This window comes from Ursus americanus, chromosome X (assembly GCF_024610735.1).
Source record: "Ursus americanus isolate L20-20 chromosome X, mUrsAme1.1.p, whole genome shotgun sequence".
Taxonomy (NCBI): Eukaryota; Metazoa; Chordata; class Mammalia; order Carnivora; family Ursidae; genus Ursus; species Ursus americanus.
In genome coordinates, this window is record NC_142164.1 from 86,085,827 (window position 1) to 86,105,753 (window position 19,927).

At 43.2% G+C, this 19,927-nt stretch overlaps 1 protein-coding gene across 1 annotated transcript in view; it reads right to left on the reverse strand.

Annotated features, from left to right (window-relative positions):
* Window positions 1-19,927, reverse strand: part of LOC123786638 (uncharacterized) — a 69,226-nt gene that overhangs the window by 29,885 nt on the left and 19,414 nt on the right. The window contains exons 2-3 of the mRNA XM_045788947.2: window positions 19,310-19,404; window positions 9,008-9,145 (exon numbers count right to left, since the gene is read on the reverse strand). Coding sequence (XP_045644903.2) covers window positions 9,008-9,145; window positions 19,310-19,404 — 233 coding nt within the window. The remainder of the gene's footprint in view (window positions 1-9,007; window positions 9,146-19,309; window positions 19,405-19,927) is intronic.

Consider the following 19,927-nt stretch of genomic DNA (forward strand, 5'->3'; position numbering starts at 1 on the left):
TGATTTTTAATGATGAACTCCATTCATCATTTTTTTTCTAATCATCATTTTTTCTAAAATAGCCATAATCAATACTACCATCAGATTTACTAGAACTCCCTATGTGTAAGGTATTGAAGGGAAGAGAAAACGATGAAAATGTCTAAAACCATTTCCTATGTGCGCATTTCTCACTCTGCTCTTTATGGATGCTATATATAAAAATGGGTTCCATGCTCATGAATCCGGGAAATCCCGACTTACAGTGAAACAGCTTTTCTTTTTAATTAAAAAAAATTTTTTTCTGCTCATCCTCATAAGACCCCTAAGTTGCTAACAGACATCTTGGCACTCAACGATAGGGACAGAACATGAAGCATTCCCACAGTGTATCTGGCCAAGAAACCCCCTCTCTTGCAAAGCACTGTTGGGATTAATGTCGCTTAGAAAATATTCCCTTAGGCATGCTTTCTTCCTACTCTGGCTGGCACCCTCGGGGGCCCAAGGGAACACAGGAAGACAGGGCCTAGGAAGAGGAGCCGTGATAGCCAGAGGATTTATTTTCCAAATGCTCCTAATGGCAATACAGCCTCATGTGGACGTCTCCTGAACCAGAACGTACGTCATCCCACACCAGTGAGTCAACAGGAACCGGGCAGTACAAAGAGAGGTTACGTCAGAGCAGGTAGAGACGGTCAAGCGCGAAGCAGAGCTTCTTGCCAGACTGGCTGTTAACTGAGCGCATTCACCTCGTGTATCCCAGCGACGGGGCAGACGCAGGCCTGCCGTCCTACCGCGCGGAGTTACATCAGCGGGGGCCCCCGTGATCATGATGGGGAGACGTGGGAGGGAGAGGGGACCGGGAGCCATTAGAGCCTCAGCACCATCTTCCCCACGTCTGAACATCAGAGAAGGATTTTTAAAAAATCTACGAACTGGGAAAAGTCACCGATACTCAGGACTTCGCTGGCCCCTATGATTATGTAGATTAGCGACTGTGCCCACTTCCGGGCCTCCAGTCAGCTTGTACGTATGACTCCTGGGCAGCAAGTGTGGGCCAGTGGCGCTTTCTTCCCATTGTCTCTGAAGCCTGAGGTTTTTTCAGAGACATTTATCTGCAGGATATGGCTGTGGAAACTAGGCCACTGGGTACTCTGGCAAACATACAAAATTAAATCTCAGCCTGAGGTTCCCAGTGTATCATTTGAGTCTGACAAATTGCACGAGCGCTGTCAGAATAAAAGGAAGTGGACTAGTCGTTCAGAAATCGATCCCCCTGTTTGAAAAACCTGACATGAGAAAAGGGCTTTAAATGGAAAGGACTCATTTCCACAGCATTCGGGGTCAAAGTGTTCATTACATTTAACTGTAATTAACATTCACATTTTCTGCCATTCCACCTAGAATTTTCTTCTTCTGGTTGCATGAGACCCAAACACAAAGGAAACAACAAAAGGAAGTGGTATGAAAGCAGTACTGGACTGCTCAGATAGGAGGTATTCACATTACGATCCTCATTTGTCTCTCCAGTTTCAAGGTCTGTGTTTGCTAAGGTTAGTTATCAACTAGGCTTTCAAATCTGTCTGTCTCTCTTTCTCACACACACTTCTGGAGGACCTTGAACCAAACACGTGCATCCTTACAAATTCCTCCCATCTCTAAAGTGAGGAAAACTGCCACTTACTAAAACTCGGCGGTCCACCCGGTTTTCAAAAGGTATTTGTTCAATGAGCTTGACACAGAAGTGAAAAAGCTTAGAGTCCAGGCCTGAAATAGAGGGCTACATGTGGCAGCATCGATCCCGTTAAACGGCAGAACAGGGCAATGAAAGCAAAGACTCTCTGGTTGGGTCAGTGTGTGCTCAACGTCCTTGTAAATCCCATACCTTAGAATGCACCAGGTATGGGACTTAGAAGGCTGTTCAAGGGTGTTTCAGGTTTCAGCTGTTAGAAGGCTACTCTACACAAGTTTGAAACTTCAGGACCAATGATTAAGTCTTTGGGCTCGGATAGTGGGTTCATGGTCTGGGGTAAAGTAGGGGCTGCAGTGGGGGGAACAGGGAGGAAGTAGAAAGTAAGGGGAGGAAAAAGGAGATTTTGACCTCAAACTGGCAACATTGAACCTGAAAGCTCAGAACCTCTAGCAGTTGGGTTATCATGGAGACTAGAGCATTTTCTCTTGAGGAAAACGCTTATGGGACGCTTCGTTCCACTGGCCATTAACGGCAACGCCGAGGCCCCACTTGAGGAGATGACTGCAAAGTTCCACAGCCTGAGAGAAATCCTTTGTGTGTGACCAAATCCCCTTTCTGCGCTGCCACTGAAAGCCAGTTCACTGAGTCACAGAGGCTGACTCTAGACCACTTTTCAACGAATGCTTAGAAAAGGACTGCTAGGGGCGCCTGGGTGGCACAGCGGTTAAGCGTCTGCCTTCGGCTCAGGGCGTGATCCCGGCGTTCTGGGATCGAGCCCCACATCAGGCTCCTCCGCTATGAGCCTGCTTCTTCCTCTCCCACTCCCCCTGCTTGTGTTCCCTCTCTCACTGGCTGTCTCTCTCTCTGTCAAATAAATAAATAAAATCTTTAAAAAAAAAAAAGGAAAAAAAAAGAAAAGGACTGCTGTAATGAACTGGCCTCTATTAAAAATGAATAGCAAGAAGATGAAAAGAGTTCTGTGAACAGATGATGGGAGCACAATCACGTGACTGTACCTAATGTCGCTGAATTGTACACCTCAAGGTTAAGCAGATAAATTTTTATGTTACGTGCATTTTACCAGAATTTTTTTTTTTGAGGGCGTGCGCACGCGCGCATGTGGGGCAGGGAGGGGCAGAGGGAAACGGAGAGAGAGAATCTTAAGCAGGCTCCATGCCTGATGCGGGGCTTGATCCCACGACCCCGAGATCATGATCTGAGCCGAAATGAAGAGTCAGACGCTTAACCAACTGAGCCACCCAGGGGCCCCCACAATTTTTTTAAAAAAGAAAAAAAAACCAGAAAGGAAAAAAAATCTAACAATTAACCTGACTTTTCTATATATCGGGCTGTCACTTCAACCAAATAGAAGCTTTATGCTCTACAAACTAGATCGGAGATTTCTCCCTGAAAGTTTATAGGAAAAAGAAAGGAGGCTTTGAGAGAAAATGGCTAATGCTGACCTAGCTTTCTAAACAGTACAAGGCTTTAAGAGGAATTTCTGTCATTACGCTTTCCTGTAAACACAAGAAATAAGCAAAAACAACAACAAAAAAAAGAAAGACATGAAGTCTTCTTAAAATGGGAGGGTGGAAAAGAATGGAAGTTACTAAAAACTATTTTTTACAAGCAACATCCATATATCTCTGTACTAAACCCTTGACAGATCAAGGTGAGAATATATGAACATGTTTAGCCTCTCTGCTTTTAAAAACCCATGTATAACTGTAATTTAGAGAAGAAAGCAAATAATCTATGATCAAACAGAATTTATCATGAGCACCTGCCCATTTACCATGTGCCTGTTCTTATCTAATTGTTTTTTTTTCATCTCTACCCCGATTTATACAAATTAATTTAAATCCTTTCTTTTTTTCCTTTTTTTTTTAAAGCCTCATTTGTTTTTAAAGGGCAAGGAAGGGCAGAGAGAGAAGGAAAGAGGATTTTCAAGCAGACTCCCCACTGAGCACAGAGCCCAGTGCAGAGTCCGACCCCACGACCTATGAGATCATGCCCTGAGCCGAAATCAAGAGTTGGACGCTCAACCAACTGAGCCATCCAGGTGCCCCACTCTTTTTTCCTTTCTATTCTTTTTTTTTTTTTTCTTTTTAAGCCAGGGAGGACATAATGGCATAAAATAAGATACTCTTATCTCGATCATACTTTGACGAATGAGTTCACATAAATCACTTCACAAAAAGAATATATGGCTAACAATTCCAAACCATGCCCTAGACCTCTAGACTTAGTATTTTCACACAGTAACAGAACCCATCTGTAGTCTTCAGCCTGCTGTGCCTCACTGGGGTGGCCTGGGGGCTGCTCAGGAGTCAAGAGCTCACTGAAGGCCAGAGCGATGCCAGATTTATGGCTCAGGGTGTGAGAGAAGACGCCACCCTGGTGAATGACACCATATAGGGCTCCCAGTGCCTGTGTCCACAGCAGGCCAGGTCCACAGGAGTCCCTACTGCCCGAGTGTCATATTAGGAGTCCAGAACCCTCTTGGGTGAGGTGATTTTTGTCATACCTCACAGCGGTTTCTTAAAGGGATTTACACATTGACTTTCTGCCTGCACAATACGGAATGATGTGATGTAACCCACAGGACCCTGGACTCAAGACCTGGAAAGGCTTCCTTTGGCACCTAAGCTTTCTCAGCCTCAGTTTTCTCATCTGTAAGATGGGGGGAAATACTTACTACCTCATAGGATCACTCAAATAAGGTGACACCAATAGAAGCCCATTACAGATGGAAGGAAAGGAGACAAAGACACCAGTAAGCAACATCCCTGTAAGAGCCGAACGCCTTTGGTTTCTTGCCTGTCCTACTGAGCAGACTTGAAAGCGAAAGCATAACTTTCGGTGACTTGGTATGGAACGGTTGAAAGCTTAAAAATATATGTCCCTAATCCCAAAGAAACACTCCATCATAAAGCAAGGGGCCACATAATGCCGTTATTTCTGGCAAGCATTAAGACAAACTAAGAAAAAAAGAAATCCCCGGCTTTCAACACAGCCTACTGGCTAAAACAGAGTTCACCTCTTAGCAACAACAAAAAATTTTTTTACTTAGTATTCCAGAGCACACACACATTCTGAAAAGCCTTTGATTTCAGTCGTTGGCATAGAAACCTCAAGTAAACGGCTGTGGGAAGAAAAGAACCCATACTAGGAAAACTTGCTTGGCGAGCTGTTACTATCAGGAAAGCCTATGTTGTTTTAAATAAATTTGTATCACACCATTCTCTAAAAAGAAATGTGTGGTATATATTTATAGTCTCCATTTTTATTTACGGCGTGAAAGCGGGGAGAAAATGGGAATATGCATAAATGTGTCAATTTCTCCTGCAGAGCAGCGCCTGAAAAATGCCTTCCTCCATCTCTGGAGGCAGTGTTCCTCTCTCTACAGCATACATGCATTATTAAGATCTGGAAGAACCCTTTAAAAGAAAAAAGGGGGGGCACCTGGGTGGCTTAGTCCGTTAAGCGTCTCCCTTCGGGGAGCCTGCTTCTCCCTCTCCCTCTGCCTACTTGTGCTCTCCCTCTCTTTCTCTCCCTCGAATAAATAAAATCTTTAAAAAGAAGAAAAAAGAAAAAGGAAATCAAGCATCTCTTCCTTCCTCTCCAAGACTTAGCACTGCAAAACTTACCAAAAGTGTCCACAACTCCATGAAACTTACTCATAAAAATAATCATCGTGATGGGGCATCCAATTTACTAATGCGAGTCATGGATCAATCAATCCAAGAAGCACTCAAGTCCACCTGCTTCCCTTACAACCATCCAGAGGAAAAGACGAGATAATGTTTTAAACACACCTAGCAGGGCGCCTGGGTGGCACAGCGGTTAAGCGTCTGCCTTCGGCTCAGGGCGTGATCCTGGCGTTATGGGATCGAGCCCCACATCAGGCTCCTCCGCTATGAGCCTGCTTCTTCCTCTCCCGCTCCCCCTGCTTGTGTTCCCTTTCTCGCTGGCTATCTCTATCTTTGTCAAATAAATAAATAAAATCTTAAAAAAAAAAAATTAAACACACCTAGCTGATGCCACATCAAATCCACCGTTTAGGGTAAAGACAACATGGTTAATTTAATTTCACAAATCAGATATGATCTCCTAGACAGACCCATATCAAATTCACCACATTTGTAAAACCTGTTCAAAAACCTATTCTAGAAGAATCAGGATCTACTAGGGCACCCGGCCGGCTCAGTAGGTAGAGTATGCGACTCTCGATCTCAGGGGTTGTGAGTTTGAGCCTCACGTCGGGTGTAAAGATTACTAAAAAAAATAAATAAACTGAAGAAAAAAGAATCAGAATAGGTATTCCATTCACAAGATCCATGAAGGATACGGGCAGACATGTTAGCTAATGGTGAGCTCCACGCGAGCAGAAACTTTGATCCTGTGTCCACCATTTCCAGCCCAGAACAATATCTTGTACAGAGAAGACTATACAGGAACTATTTATTGAACTGATGAATGAATTTAGCAAGAATGACGTGAACCTTCTATGTATGAAGTAGACAGACAGAGACTCCCTGGGAAGGGACAGGGTGAAAAACGCCCCTGGATGTCTAGCCCCATTGCTCAGCTCAAAGGCTCAGGCTTGGAACCGCACACTGTCGTGTCAAAGTGTGCCCTGTCAATGCAATCTACCAAAGGTCACGAATAATTCTCTGGTGAATACTAAAATTATCCTAGAATACACTGAAACGGATGCACTACAGTCTGCTGACAGAAGAAATAACTGAGGCATTCTTTAGGGCTGCGCACGGCCAGGGCAGGGGGTGCGCCTGGGTGGGTCAGTCTGTTGGGTGTCTGCCTTCGGCTCGGGTCATGGTCTCAGCGTCCAGGGATCGAGTCCCGCATCGGGCTCCCTGCTCAGCGGGAGGCCTGCTTCTCCCTCTCCCTCTGTGCTCTCTCTCTCTCAAATAAATAAAATCTTCAAAAAGAAAAAAAAAAGGCTGCACACTGGGAAAATTAATATGGCTTAGTTTTAACTAGACAATGGCAATCTTCTGGTGATTCACCCACCACCATTTTGGGGTTACTTACTGAAAAGAATGCACTGTGGGAAATTAGAAAAGCTGGGGTTGTCACGAGAGCCAATGCAGAGCATGTCACAAAGATAATTTGCATTATTAACCCAGTGCACTATGGTGATGGGAAAAGTCCATGTTTTCTCCCAGAAGTGGACGGAACAGTAAGGGTTGAGATATTTTTAAATAAGTGGAATTATTTTTTGCTGTATGGTTTATTAATAATATTACATGGACTATAAAATTTCTCTAATCTGGCCTCTTCACTTTACAGCTTCCTGGTCATTATAAAAACATCTCCCACACCATTTCTCATTGCAGAAATAATACGATTTATTAGAATCACTAGCAGAAAGGCACTCATTCAGGTAACATAAATGAACCTCTCACTGACCCACTATTGTTTGACCTTAACATTGCTGTCTATCTTGGGGGGAAATATGTGTTCTTTGGCAGGTTAAAGAATGTGAGAGGATGGTTTAATAGTATTTCTAGAGCCCATCTTTTCTTTAGATGAGATTATGTCTTAAATGAAAAGAATGGTATTTAGTTTACTCCCTTAAATATATGCTTCTTTGTAAGTCAGTCCTCGGATTCATGAACAGTAGGAGCTCGGGGGGAGGCAGACCATTACTAGTTTCATAGCCTTGTCAAGTTGCTTTCTTCTCTGAATCTCAGCTTTCTCCTCTGTAACATGAGGACAATCAAGCCTGCCTAACAAGGTGATGTCATGAGTTCATGCATAAAAAAAGCACTTGGTTCTTTACTGGGAGCCTCCAGGGAAAAGAAAAATCTCTCAGCTCCTGAATGTTAGAGAGGAAGAGATGAGAAGCATGAGTCTGCTCAGATTCCAGGACAATCATCAACTCATTTGCTTCCCAGTTGGACTAGAGAGTGAATGTCCATGAACGTTTGTGTAATCAGTAGTTGAGTGCGAATACGTTACGTATGCTGATACACGTAAAAGTGCTCAGCAAATGTTAGTAGCTATCGTTCTCAGTGTTGTTATTATTGAGTAGTTCAGGGAAACACCAGGCCTTGCAGAAAAGAGAAAGTGGGGATGCAAAGGGGTTTTTCCCTTTGTGATCGTGAAGCCTCTGGAAGCCAGCGTTCATCAACACTTCGTGTAATTTTTTATACTCTTACACTTTCTTCATTCGTCCCTGGATTTCTGGATTTGGTTTTGCCAGACTCTTCCCCCAAGCATCCCAAACCAGCAGAATTTCCCCAAGGGTCTGGAGCCTGGGGTGAAGCTGTTGAGAAATGATGTGGTTACTGGTGTGGGAATCCTGGCATTAGAATAAGTAAATGAGGGGCGCCTGCGTGGTGCAACGGGTTAAGCCTCCAACCTTTGGTTTTGGCTCAGGTAGTGATCTCAGGGTCGTTGAGATCAAGCTCCGCGTCGGGCTCCCTGCTCAGCGCCCAGTCTGCTTAAGACTCTCTCCCTCTCCCTCTACCCCCTCCCATCCCCCCATGCTCTCTCTCAAATAAATACATAAATGTTTAAAAAAAAAAAAAAGAGTAAATGAGCCCTGCCCTCGTGATGCTAGTTCCAGGAAATGGGCTGCAATGGCAGGTCAGAGAACTTGACCTCTCAAGGCCCATCTCCAGACTCCAGATGCTCCATGTTTGGCTTCGGTAAGAAGGAATAACACTGGCAATAGCTCCCTTTTCTTGCGTGGATTATCAGCAGAGTTGAAACAACCTTGTTTCCACAATGAGAAACTGCACAACCCAGCCAGACTCCCCAAGAGACAAGGCCCGACACAGAGGAAATTATCAAGTGTGCAAAGAAATGTCAGGTAAGAATGAGAATGAATAACCTGTTCAATCTTAAGAACTGGCCTCAGCCTACTGTGCTCCTTGGGGCCTTAGAATTGCCTCATAGGTGCCTCGGGGGCTGCCTGCGGCTCTGTGTGTGTGTGTCTGCCACAGGTGACTCCTGCTCCCCCCAATTCCCCGCCCCCCCCACTCTCCATAAACGGTGAAAAGACAAAAACAAAAAACCAAACACCTGAGCACCTCCTACTCCAGTTGGACTGGGGGTGAGGGTGCAGCCTTCAAGGGTTACAGTGGGTGATATGGAGGAGGGACAAGCTGAGACCTGACCCCTGGCAGTGATTCCCAGAGTCCACAAGGATTTTTTAAAAAGAAAAAAGAAAACATGGAACACTACCGTAAAGCTGAGAGCCTATTGGTACAATTGCTTTGAGAAACAACAACTAAAAACAAAACCAAGTATTTTCCCAAGTACGGTGCTCTCCCGCTGATGACTTGAGTAAAATGTCAGACTTACCTTGACATATTGCACGAGACGTTCACTTACGTTCACTTTGTAAGTCTCTAGCCCTAGTTCTTTAGAGAGCCGTAAGATTCTGTTCTGGGTTGGCCCCACATAAGCGCCACCAACATCTACGTAATTGACATGTTCATTCTGTAGAAAGAGAAAAAGTGGCCAGAAGACTTTAGTTAAAACTCAGGGAAAAAAGTTTCTATGTCTCACTTAAAGACAAGAGTGGGGCACCTGGGTGGCTCAGTCGGTTAAGCATCTGCCTTCGGCTCAGGTCATGATCCCGGGGTCCTGGGATCAAGCCCCGTGTCGGGCCCCCTGCTCAGTGGGAAACCTGCTTCTCCCTCTCCCTCTGCCCTTCCCCACACCCCCGCTTATGCTCTCTCTCTCTCTCTGTTGAGTAAATACATAAAATCTTAAAAAAAAATAAATAAAAACAAGACAAAATACTAGGTGGGAAGAATATATCACAGGAAAAGTCACACAAAGCTATAAAAAGATTCGTATACCTAACAAATTATTTTATAAATATACAAACCCTCCTTCATAAACTATAATTTACTTTCCCCTCTTAATGTGCAGTTCTACATTTTCTCCAGCTTTGTTTATGAACGCATTTCCTGGTAATTTAATCAACAGATTGAATATTGGTGACTTAATTTCCTTCATGTGTTTGTAATAACTTCTGGGTCTGTTTCTATTTTGTTGTTTATACCCGTTCTCATCCATGCTGCCTTTCCTCGTTTGCCTGATTAATTTGTATTGCGTGGCACTCATTGAATTTGAAAAACTACAAAGTAATTTGAATCCTAAGAGGATGATATCTTTCCCAGAGAGGACTTCTGTCTGCTTCTGTCCAGCACCTGGGGGCCCTTATAATCCTAGATAACTTTATTGCATTTCCTGTGCCTGAGATGATTTGAAGCTGGGCTGAAATGCACACATGCTCTGGTTTTCTTACAGTTCACCCTTGGTCCAAGGACACAGGCCAAGGCAAAGCATGAGGACTTTACCAATACCTCCCTCCATATGCACACACTTTGGTGGGCTCCGGACTTGACCTTCTGTTGCTCTAGTTTTGGATGACTTTTGAAAGCCCTACTCAGCCTCTCACTTGCTTCTTGGGTGGTCAGAAAACTCCCACTCCCCACCCCCCACGCCCCACTTCCAGGGGAAAAGTAGGTCAATTCTTTCCGGAAAAAAGATGGCCCAGTGATTCTTCACTACATTCTTAGCTCTCTGATGCTTTGAAGATTTGTGTGCGTGTGTATAGTGCAATTTGTCCAATCTCTTTGTTTTTAGTAGGAGGGTTGGGACAATTCACCTAAAGTGTTATTTCCAGAAAACTGATTGTCTAATATTATTCAACTTGCCTTCCTGGCGAAACCCAATCTGATATTGTCTTTCTATTGCAGGACATACTTTGCTAACGTTTTATTTAGGATTTTTGTAGCCAAGTTCATGACTGAAATTGAGATTCTCCTCTCTTCTTCAACCCTTGTCTATCTTTTGCAGTGGAGTATCGCTAATCTCATAAATTAGTGATCATACTTTCTTCTATTCTTTGGAAGTGTTTGTATATAAACAGAATGATTTATTCTTTAAACATTGGGTAGAATATAACCCTATAGATATCTAGGCTAGCTGTTCTCATTGTGGAAAAATCTTAAACTACGAGATGCAATTTACTTCCAGGCTAACGCAGGACCCATATTTTCTATTTCTTTTTAAATCAGCGTTAATTTTGATAAACATATTTTTCCTTATACATTTCATGTATGTTTCAAAACTATTGGTTTAAATTTCATGATATCCTCTTTTCACTTATTCTTTCCTGAATCAGTAGCTATATCTACATTTTCATCCCTTTTATTTGAGATGTTCCTTTTTTCTTCTTCTTGAAAAAATCTTACCAGACACTTCTCTATTTTTAGTCTCTTCAAAGAATCAACCTTGGTCTCATTGATCCTCTTTATTGAATATTTATCTTCTGTATCATGGATTTATGCTATTTCTGCCCTCTCTTTTAGATTTATTATATTCTTAATTTTCAAACTCCTTACATGCTTAATTCATTCATACTGAGCCTTTTTTTCTTTCCTAAATGGAAGAACTTGGGCTATAAATCTTCCTCTAAATATTGCTTTAACTATACAGACAACTTTATTTTAATATTTCCATTGTACAGTTTTAAGTATTTTCATGTTTCCATTACAATTTCTCTTTAGACTTGCATTCCTAAAACCTTTGTTGTATTTTAACTTCTCCAGCTGGGACTTTTTTTTGCTTATCTTTTTGTCATAACTGCATTGTGGTCAAAGAATGTGGTTTTTATGACAACAATTCTTCAGGCTCATGTTATATAACCTAGCACATGATCAATTTTCAAAGACTTTCATATTTGCTTGAAAAAAATATAGTCTAAAAAATGATATGTATCGTTTATACATGTCCATGAGAATGAGCTTGATGGTCCTCAGCCTTTTTTGTTTGCTTCATCTATTAGTAACTTAGAAAATTATGTAAAAAATTCCCTACTCCATTGGGCATTTATCTTTGATTGCTGTTAATTTTTGCTTTATATTTTCAGGCCACATTATTCACTGTATACAAGTTCAGAACTGTTTGATTTTCTGGGTCTTTTATCATTATGCACTGACATTTCGATGACATTTTTTTGTTCAAAGTTTACTTTGTCTCATATTAATATAGTTATAACAGCTTAGTTTAATATTTGTCTATCTCTTTTTCTAACTTCCAGTTAGAGTTTTTAGTCTGACAATTGCTTTCCTTTAACTGACAAATTTAGCATTTTTTTTTATTTTTATTTATTTATTCGACAGAGACAGAGACAGCCAGCGAGAGAGGGAACACGAGCAGGGGGAGTGGGAGAGGAAGAAGCAGGCTCCCAGCGGAGGAGCCTGATGTGGGGCTCGATCCCAGAACGCTGGGATCACGTCCTGAGCCGAAGGCAGACGCTTAACCGCTGTGCCACCCTGGCACCCCAAATTTAGCATTTATATTTATTATTATTTCTTTTTAAATATTTTAACTTACTTATTTTATTATGCCTTTTCAAATACATTTCCCCCTGATTTCTTTCCTTCTTCTGGAATGAGGGGTTTCTTCTTTTTTCTTTTTAATTTTTTCCTTGTACTTATTTGGAAGTTAAACAGTCAGGCCTATTTCAGACATTTTCCTAGCAATATTAACATGCATATCTAATACAGTCTACAGTTTATCAGGAGATTATCTTCCTACTGAAAAATACAAAAACCTTCATGCATCAACTGTGATCACCCTTTTTCCAATCTATAAGCTATAAAAGTACCTTGGTTCAGATGTGTCTCAAAACAAATCTGACATTACTTTGTTTTATTGTTTTGATGTTGCTGAGTTGTATTTAAATATTTACCAACGTCTTTGCTCACTGTCCTCTCTTGAATCTCAGACATTTTATTTGTAATCTTTTCCTTCTGCCTGAAATACATTTTTCTTTATAATTTCCTCCAATCTGGGTCCTAAAGTCTCTGGTTTTGTCCATCTGGCAAAAAGATAGTTCAAGCAGGTAATGAATTCAGCTTAGTTCCTCTTTCTCTCTGTCTCAGAACACTGACATTATCTTCTGGCTTCTGTTTTTGTTAGTCAAGGGTCACTCATAAATTTAATTGTTGGGTTTTTTAAGAGTATGTGTGATTTGCCTTTTTTGTTTTTTAAAAAACAATTGCTTGGGGCGCCTGGGTGGCACAGTGGTTAAGCGTCTGCCTTCGGCTCAGGGCGTGATCCCGGCGTTCTGGGATCGAGCCCCACATCAGGCTCCTCTGCTATGAGCCTGCTTCTTCCTCTCCCACTCCCCCTGCTTGTGTTCCCTCTCTCTCTGGCTGTCTCTCTCTCTCTGTCAAATAAATAAATAAAATCTTTTAAAAAATAAAAAATAAAAAAAATAAAATAAAATAAAAACAATTGCTTGTGAGATCTCTTTGGTATACTGCAGCTTCTCTGTGCCTGGGTGAGAATTTCTTTTCATTTTTCGTGTGTTGGAACTGATAGGTTTCCTCGTGTCTTCCAACAATGCTGGGAATCATCAGCTATTATTTTTTTATACCATAATAACACTATCTTTCATGTCTTAGCTGCCCGACACCCCTGAAAACATATTTTCCAATCTTTGCTTCAGAACTGCATGGTAGATAATTTTTCCCAGATCTACTGTCTTCAGCTGTATCTAATATGCTGTTAAATCTGCCTGCTGAAGTTTTTCATTTTAATTAGCATATTTTCATATCTAGAAATTATTTTTTAATTTACTTGATCATTTTTTAGTTTCTTTACCCTGCTCTTAGTTTTAAGAACTTCTTTTCTTTAAAACATGCTGAAGAGAAAAACCAAAGATTAAAAAATAAATTAATTTAAAAGTTTAAAAATAAAACAAAAACAAGCTTAACCGTAATTTTTTACTTTTGCATAATAAGACTGTTACAAAATCTTTCTGGATCTTTTTTTATGCTTATCCTTTTTTGGTGCCTTGTTTCCTCACTTTTCTCACTTTGAACTATGAGTTACTTATTTTCTTTGGAACTTTTCCTGTGTAAATAATTTGAGGCCTGGGTGGAAAGGATTTGAGTCTATTTCTGCGTTGGGGATTCACTTGTTTATTCAACAAATAGATCGAGCTCTCCTACAAGATGCCAGGTACTCTTCAAGGAGCTTCTGTTATATCAGTAAACAAAACAAAGATCCCTGCTCTGAAGGAACTTACATTCACTGGGAAGAGACCCGTTGGTAATGAACCCCAAACATAATAACTATCTCAGAAGTTGATAAGAACAATGAAAAACAAAAAACAACAGGAGGACAAGGGGACTGAAAGGGCAGGGAGAAAAGGAAAGACTGCAGTTCAAAATACAATGGCTAAGTCGGCCCCCTTGAGGAAGGAAATATTTGCATAAAGACCTGAAGGAAATGGAGGAACTGTCCATCCGCTGGGAGAAGAGCATTCCTGGCAGAAAGGACAGCCAGGGCAGACTCGAAGGCAGAGGGTGAGTAGTGTGTTCAAGAATTAAGGAGGCCAGTGTGGCTAGAACAGAGTGAGCAAGGAAAACAGAACTGGAGGGGACGCCCGGGTGGCTCAGTCCGTTAAGTGTCCGACTCCGGATTTCCATTCAGGTCATGATCTCTGGGTGGGGTGAGATCAAAGCCCGCATCAGGCTCCACCCTGCTGTGGAGCCTTCTAGGGATTCTCTTTCCCTCTCTCTCCCTCTGTCCCTCCCTCCCCTCAAAAAAAAAAAAAAAAAAAAAGGAAAAGAGAACTGGAGATGAGATTAGAGAGGTTATTAGAGGGGCAGGTCACAGAAAGCCTCACAGGGCATTGTAAGGACACTGGCCCGGCCTCTGAGTGAGAAGGAAAGCCTGTGGAAGCTTTTGAGCCGAGACGTGCCAAAAGCTGACTTCGGTTTGAAAGGCTCGCTCCGGGTACTGCACTAAGTAGATTCTAGGAGGCAGGGGTGAAAGCAGGGAAATCAGTTAGGAGGCCACTGTAGCAATCTGGCCTAGAGATGATGGTGGCTCCCACCAGGTGGCAGCCATGGAAGCAGTGCAGAGTGCTGAATTCTGGTTATATTTTGAAGGCAGAGCCAACAGAATGAAAGTGGGGCCTGACAGTGTTGAGTGTGATGCTTGAGTTTTTTGGAGTTGCCATCCTTTGATGGGGGAAGGCTTCTGGAATGGTGGTCTGGATGGAGAGATCAGAAGATCAGGTTGGGTGTGTGAAATCTGAGATGTCTGTTCAACCTCCAGGAGATCTGCAAATTCCTGATTTCCAGTGTATATTTTATTCAGCATTCTACTTATTCCAGTGGAGAGCGTTAATCAGGGCTTTCATTCTGCCCTAACACCAGAAATGAGGTGTGCCTTTGACTTTCTTTCACCTGGCCCTTATATAACCCTTACCTTATCTTTTACTAACCCTTGGTACTATTCTCCAAACCTTCTCTAGTTTCCAGTACCCTCTTTAAATATAAAACAAAACTGGAGTCAGTACTCCAATACATTTCTAGGCTTTAACAAAGGCAGCAAGAGGACTCATGGGAATTTGACACGTGAGGTCTTTAGAATACTGACACTCTCTTTAAAGCAAATAATCCTGAGTGAAGTAGTAGAAAGTGTGAGGCATTTTACAGACTAGTTCCTATTTTTACCACACGAACGATGACAATATTATCCACTCTACTCCCTAGGCTGTAGTTCTCAATCCTTTCAAGTGACTTACTTATTTTCTAACTGGAAATTTGTACCTCTTAATCCCCTTTACCTATTTTGTCCCTCACCCCCCCCCCAGGTAACTCCCCTCTGGCCACCACCAGTTTGTTCTCTGTACTTAGTCTGCTTCTGGTTTTGTTTGTTGTCTTTGTGCTCGTTTGTTTTCTTCTACAGAATGTTTCTTTACAGAAAGAAAGAAAGTGAAAAGGTAAAAGATTCTCAAGGAGGTGCCTCAGGTTCATTGTGAAGATATTGGAACTATAACACCATATTCTGCTATGCTGCACCTCCATCTTGAGGGTGTTGATTCTCATCTTATTTCTCAGTCTCTGAAGAGGCCACAAACACGCAACTATATTAGGAAACCAATACACCATCCCTGTGATAGCCCCGCAGGCATTTCGACTTCATAAATTTGGTCCTGAAGAATGATAAAGGAACCACACTAAGGAAAAATTAGGAAGTTCCTTTTTTTTTTTTTTAATTTATTTTAGGTAGGCTCCACACCCAACATGGGGCTTGAACTCATGACCCTGAGATCAAGAGTCACGTGCTCTATCGACTGAGCCAGCCAGGAGCCCCTAAAGATTTTATTTTATTTTTAAGCAATCTCTACACCCATTGTGGGGCTCGAACCCACAACCCCGAGATCAAGAGTCGCACGCTTCACCAACCGAGCCAGCCAGGCGACCCGAAAAATTGGGAAGTTCGGAACTCATCGGGGATCTCCCCAAACAGCTGCCAAGTGCAACACCAAATTTAACATTTCGGTACTTAAAGACTCAGAGTAACTGTTAGGGCAACACCACCCCAAATTATCCTAACCGACTATGCTCTTAGAAGCAATTCTAACAATATTCAATTCAGTTTCTTCTGAAATAGCATTTCTGTCCCTTTTTCGCAAAGCCCTTTTTCCTCCTCCTATTCATTTGAAATCTTATAAATGTTAAGTCCTAGCTTGTAAGTATTGCAAAGTGCATTTCAAAGTTCCTTCCTCAGATACCTAAGGAGTTACGGTATCATGCTTAATACACAATAGTTCCCGTATGGTGCTGACATATATAAATGGTGCAGCGTGAAAAATCAGCCTGGGCAATAACGGAGCCGCGGACAGGCCTGTTGGAATTCTCATTTCCCTTAGATCAAGAAACCTGCTCTTCACCGAGAATCTGTAACATGACTGATGCTCCTATTTAATAACCAAAAGGTTTTAGAGATAAGAAACGTGGGACTTAAGGAACAACTTAATAATCATCTCCAAAGTGAAGGACTAATTTTCAGAAAATGACAGGAGAATTCTATGTAGTAAGGTCAGACACGCAGGATACACAATGCTTCTTTTGCACTCCAACACACTGTCTTCAACTAGAGCTTGAAGCTGCAAGGGAGCTTCGAGTACATTTCGATCGTATCTCGCCGCCCAGATGGGCAAACTGGGATGTAAAGGGCCAACAGGACTTACCCAAGGTAAGACGGCGTGGCAGGCAGTACAGGGGCCAGAATCCCAGGGAATTACACTCCACTACTACTACTACGTCTGAAGAGGCACTCAGAAATTCTCCGGATACAATTAATCTGGATTTACATTAATTTCAAGCATGCAAGCGAACATACACCATAGGGCATGCTACGGAAGTAGTCTCAGCTTGTTGAAACGCAGATTTGGATTCAGTGGGTCTGGGACGGGGCCTGAGACTCTGCATTTCTTTTTTTTTTTTTCTTCAAAGATTTTATTTATTTGACAGAGACAGCCAGCGAGAGAGGGAACACAAGCAGGGGGAGTGGGAGAGGAAGAAGCAGGCTCCCAGCAGAGAAGCCCGATGCGGGGCTCGATCCCAGGACCCCGGGATCACGCCCTGAGCCGAAGGCAGACGCCTAACGACTGAGCCACCCACGCGCCCCGAGACTCTGCATTTCTATCAAGCTCCCGGGTGACTCTGAGGCTGCTGGGCCACGGGCCACGCTGTAGAGTAGCAAGGCTGGTGAGCACTCTCAGAGCTGAGCCGAGTGAAAACGGACCTATGGTACATCCCCGTACATCTAAAAAAGGTAGGGAGCAAATGACAGGGAGAGCATGGCGTGGTATGACTGCAAGAGCCGGTACACTATTGTAGTTCAGAGCCTGGCTGCCTCTTCCATGTCCATTCATGTTGCCTGGCCCACGCCTGCTTCCAAGATGCTCAGGGTAGCTGGCTGTGTGCCCCAACTCTGGCCAAGGAGACTAGCGAATGTCTGCTGCGGTCTTCTCGTAAAGGAAAAGCTTTGTTGCAGAGCAAACTGGGGGCGCCTCTCCAAGAACCAGACTCTTAAGTCTAGAGAAGAAACAGATGGTCCCCAGAGGGGAGCTGGGTGGGGATGGGTGAAACGGGGGCTGGGGATTAAGGCGCGCACTTGCCGGGATGAGCAAAGGGTGTCGGACGGAAGTGTTGAATCGCTCTATGGCACCGGAAACGAATACTACACCGCATGGTAACCAGCTGGAATCGAAATACAAACCGGGACGGCCTCTTCGTGCTCTTTCCGGTCTTCAATGAGGCCTCGATGCTCAGAGTCGCAGCGGCCATCTGGTTACTGCTAGGCAATAAGCCAACACGCGAAGAACGGCTGAGCAGCAAAGACACGAAGAGCCTAAAGGCTTGACGACAAAGCTGGGCGCCTGAAGCAGCCTGGACTCCCTGCCGCCAGACTTCTCACGCAAAATAACTGAATGTTTATATTGCTCGAGCCGTTGCAATGAGCACCGCCTAAGCCATTTCGCTGGAAGTCTGATACATCTTCTAATGAGATAGATGCTTCCTCTCTCACCAGTCACTGCAACTGTCTGGTTTTGTCCTGTCGGTGCCCAGCCTTTAAAACAGTCTATTTGTGTGCTCGAGAAAAGGCTCTCATTCATGACCTAACTGCCAAACACAAGGGCCTCTTCGTGGCCCCTCATCCTATGTCAGATGCCCTTGGAATTGGCTGTGTGCATCCTCCCTTCCTCTTTCCTCCACCAATCTGCGTGGCATTGCTCTGCCTCCACCGCTTCTCTCTGGCTCCTCTGCCGCTGCCCCCCATTAAAGCTGCATGCTCCCCAAACTTCCATGTTTGGCCCTCTCCTCCCTACCCCCTGTCGTCCCCCTGGGCACTTTCATCAGCTCCCAGCAGCTGGACCACCTGCAACAGTGTCCTTGAATAACAGTAAACAATAGCGTGGGGGCGCCTGGGTGGCACAGCGGTTAAGCGCCTGCCTTCGGCTCAGGGCGTGATCCCAGCATTATGGGATCGAGCCCCACATCTTGCTCCTCTGCTGGGAGCCTGCTCTTCCTCTCCCACTCCCCCTGCTTGTGTTCCCTCTCTCGCTTGCTGTCTCTCTCTCTGTCAAATAAATAAATAAAATCTTAAAAAAAAAATAGCGTGCATTTTTCTAGAATGGTACCGTTAGCCCAAGTATAAAAAGGCAGTCGGTATAGCAAGAACTGAGCTTCTCAGTGTCTAGCGGGCCTTACCTGAGCGAAGAGAGTCTCTGGCAGCAACACTCCTTTAGGGAACAAGGACCAAGGACAAAGTTGCACAAAAATACACTACATCTGCTGCTGCTTACTATAGCCACACAACTTTTAAGTTGTGCATCCTTGGATAAATAAATAAGGAACCTATATTCTGTGTGTGTGTGTGTGTGTGTGTGTGTGTGTGTGTGTGCGCGCGTGCGCGCATGTGCATGTCTTTTGGGTGTATAGTCACTTCAAGTCCAGCCAAACTGTAACCCCACTGGAGACACTACATACTCTCTTAGGTCTCTGGAATGGAAATTATAACAGTGCATTGAAGTTATTTATTCATGTTTGTTTTCATCACTAGAATACAAGCTACTAAAAGGTCAGAGGCTGTCGCTCTTCAGCGGGTGCTTGTTGAAAAGCGTGGACCCTTACTTGCTGGAGCAGTTCGGGGCTCTGAAGGATAAATGGCCTCCCTGCATGAACCCCTGAGATCACCTCGAGCTCTGTGACTTCCAGTGCCCCCCTTTACAGTGTGAGTGAGATATTACACGTAAGCGTTAAAAGCACTTACCCTCACGGTGTACGTTCTTCCTCCAACTCTGTCCCGGGCTTCTAAAACCAAAACATTAACCTCATGTTCAGCTAAGAGCTTGGCAGCAGACAGTCCTACAAAGAAAGCAAACACAAACACGAAAACAAAATCAAGAACATATTAAGACGTGAACATGAAATAGCCAAGATTTAGCCAGATCTACCCATAAAATGAACGCACGGCATCATACATAATCCATTTGATTTTGCTCTCTTTCCAATAAAGTTTGACCACACTGTGATTAATCAGGCCACCAATTCGATAATCTATCCTGTATTACATTACCATAATTTTATCATCTCTCATAAGGTTGACAAAATGTAATTATTTTAAAAATATATATATTTTTGGTGATAATGAAATCCTATTTAAGAGAATGTATTGAGCCCCTAAATCAACCCTTATTGTGCCCTTCTTCCAGAAAACCTAATTGCATAAACAGAAGAGTATGTTTTCCTGCAAACTTCTCCTGGCTACACCAGCCCTCAGTATATCTGTGCTTTTCTGAGCTTAAAAACCCCTTGCGAGGGCGCCTGGGTGGCTCAGTCAGTTAAGCATCTGACTCTTGACTTCAGCTCAGGTCTTGACTTCAGGGTT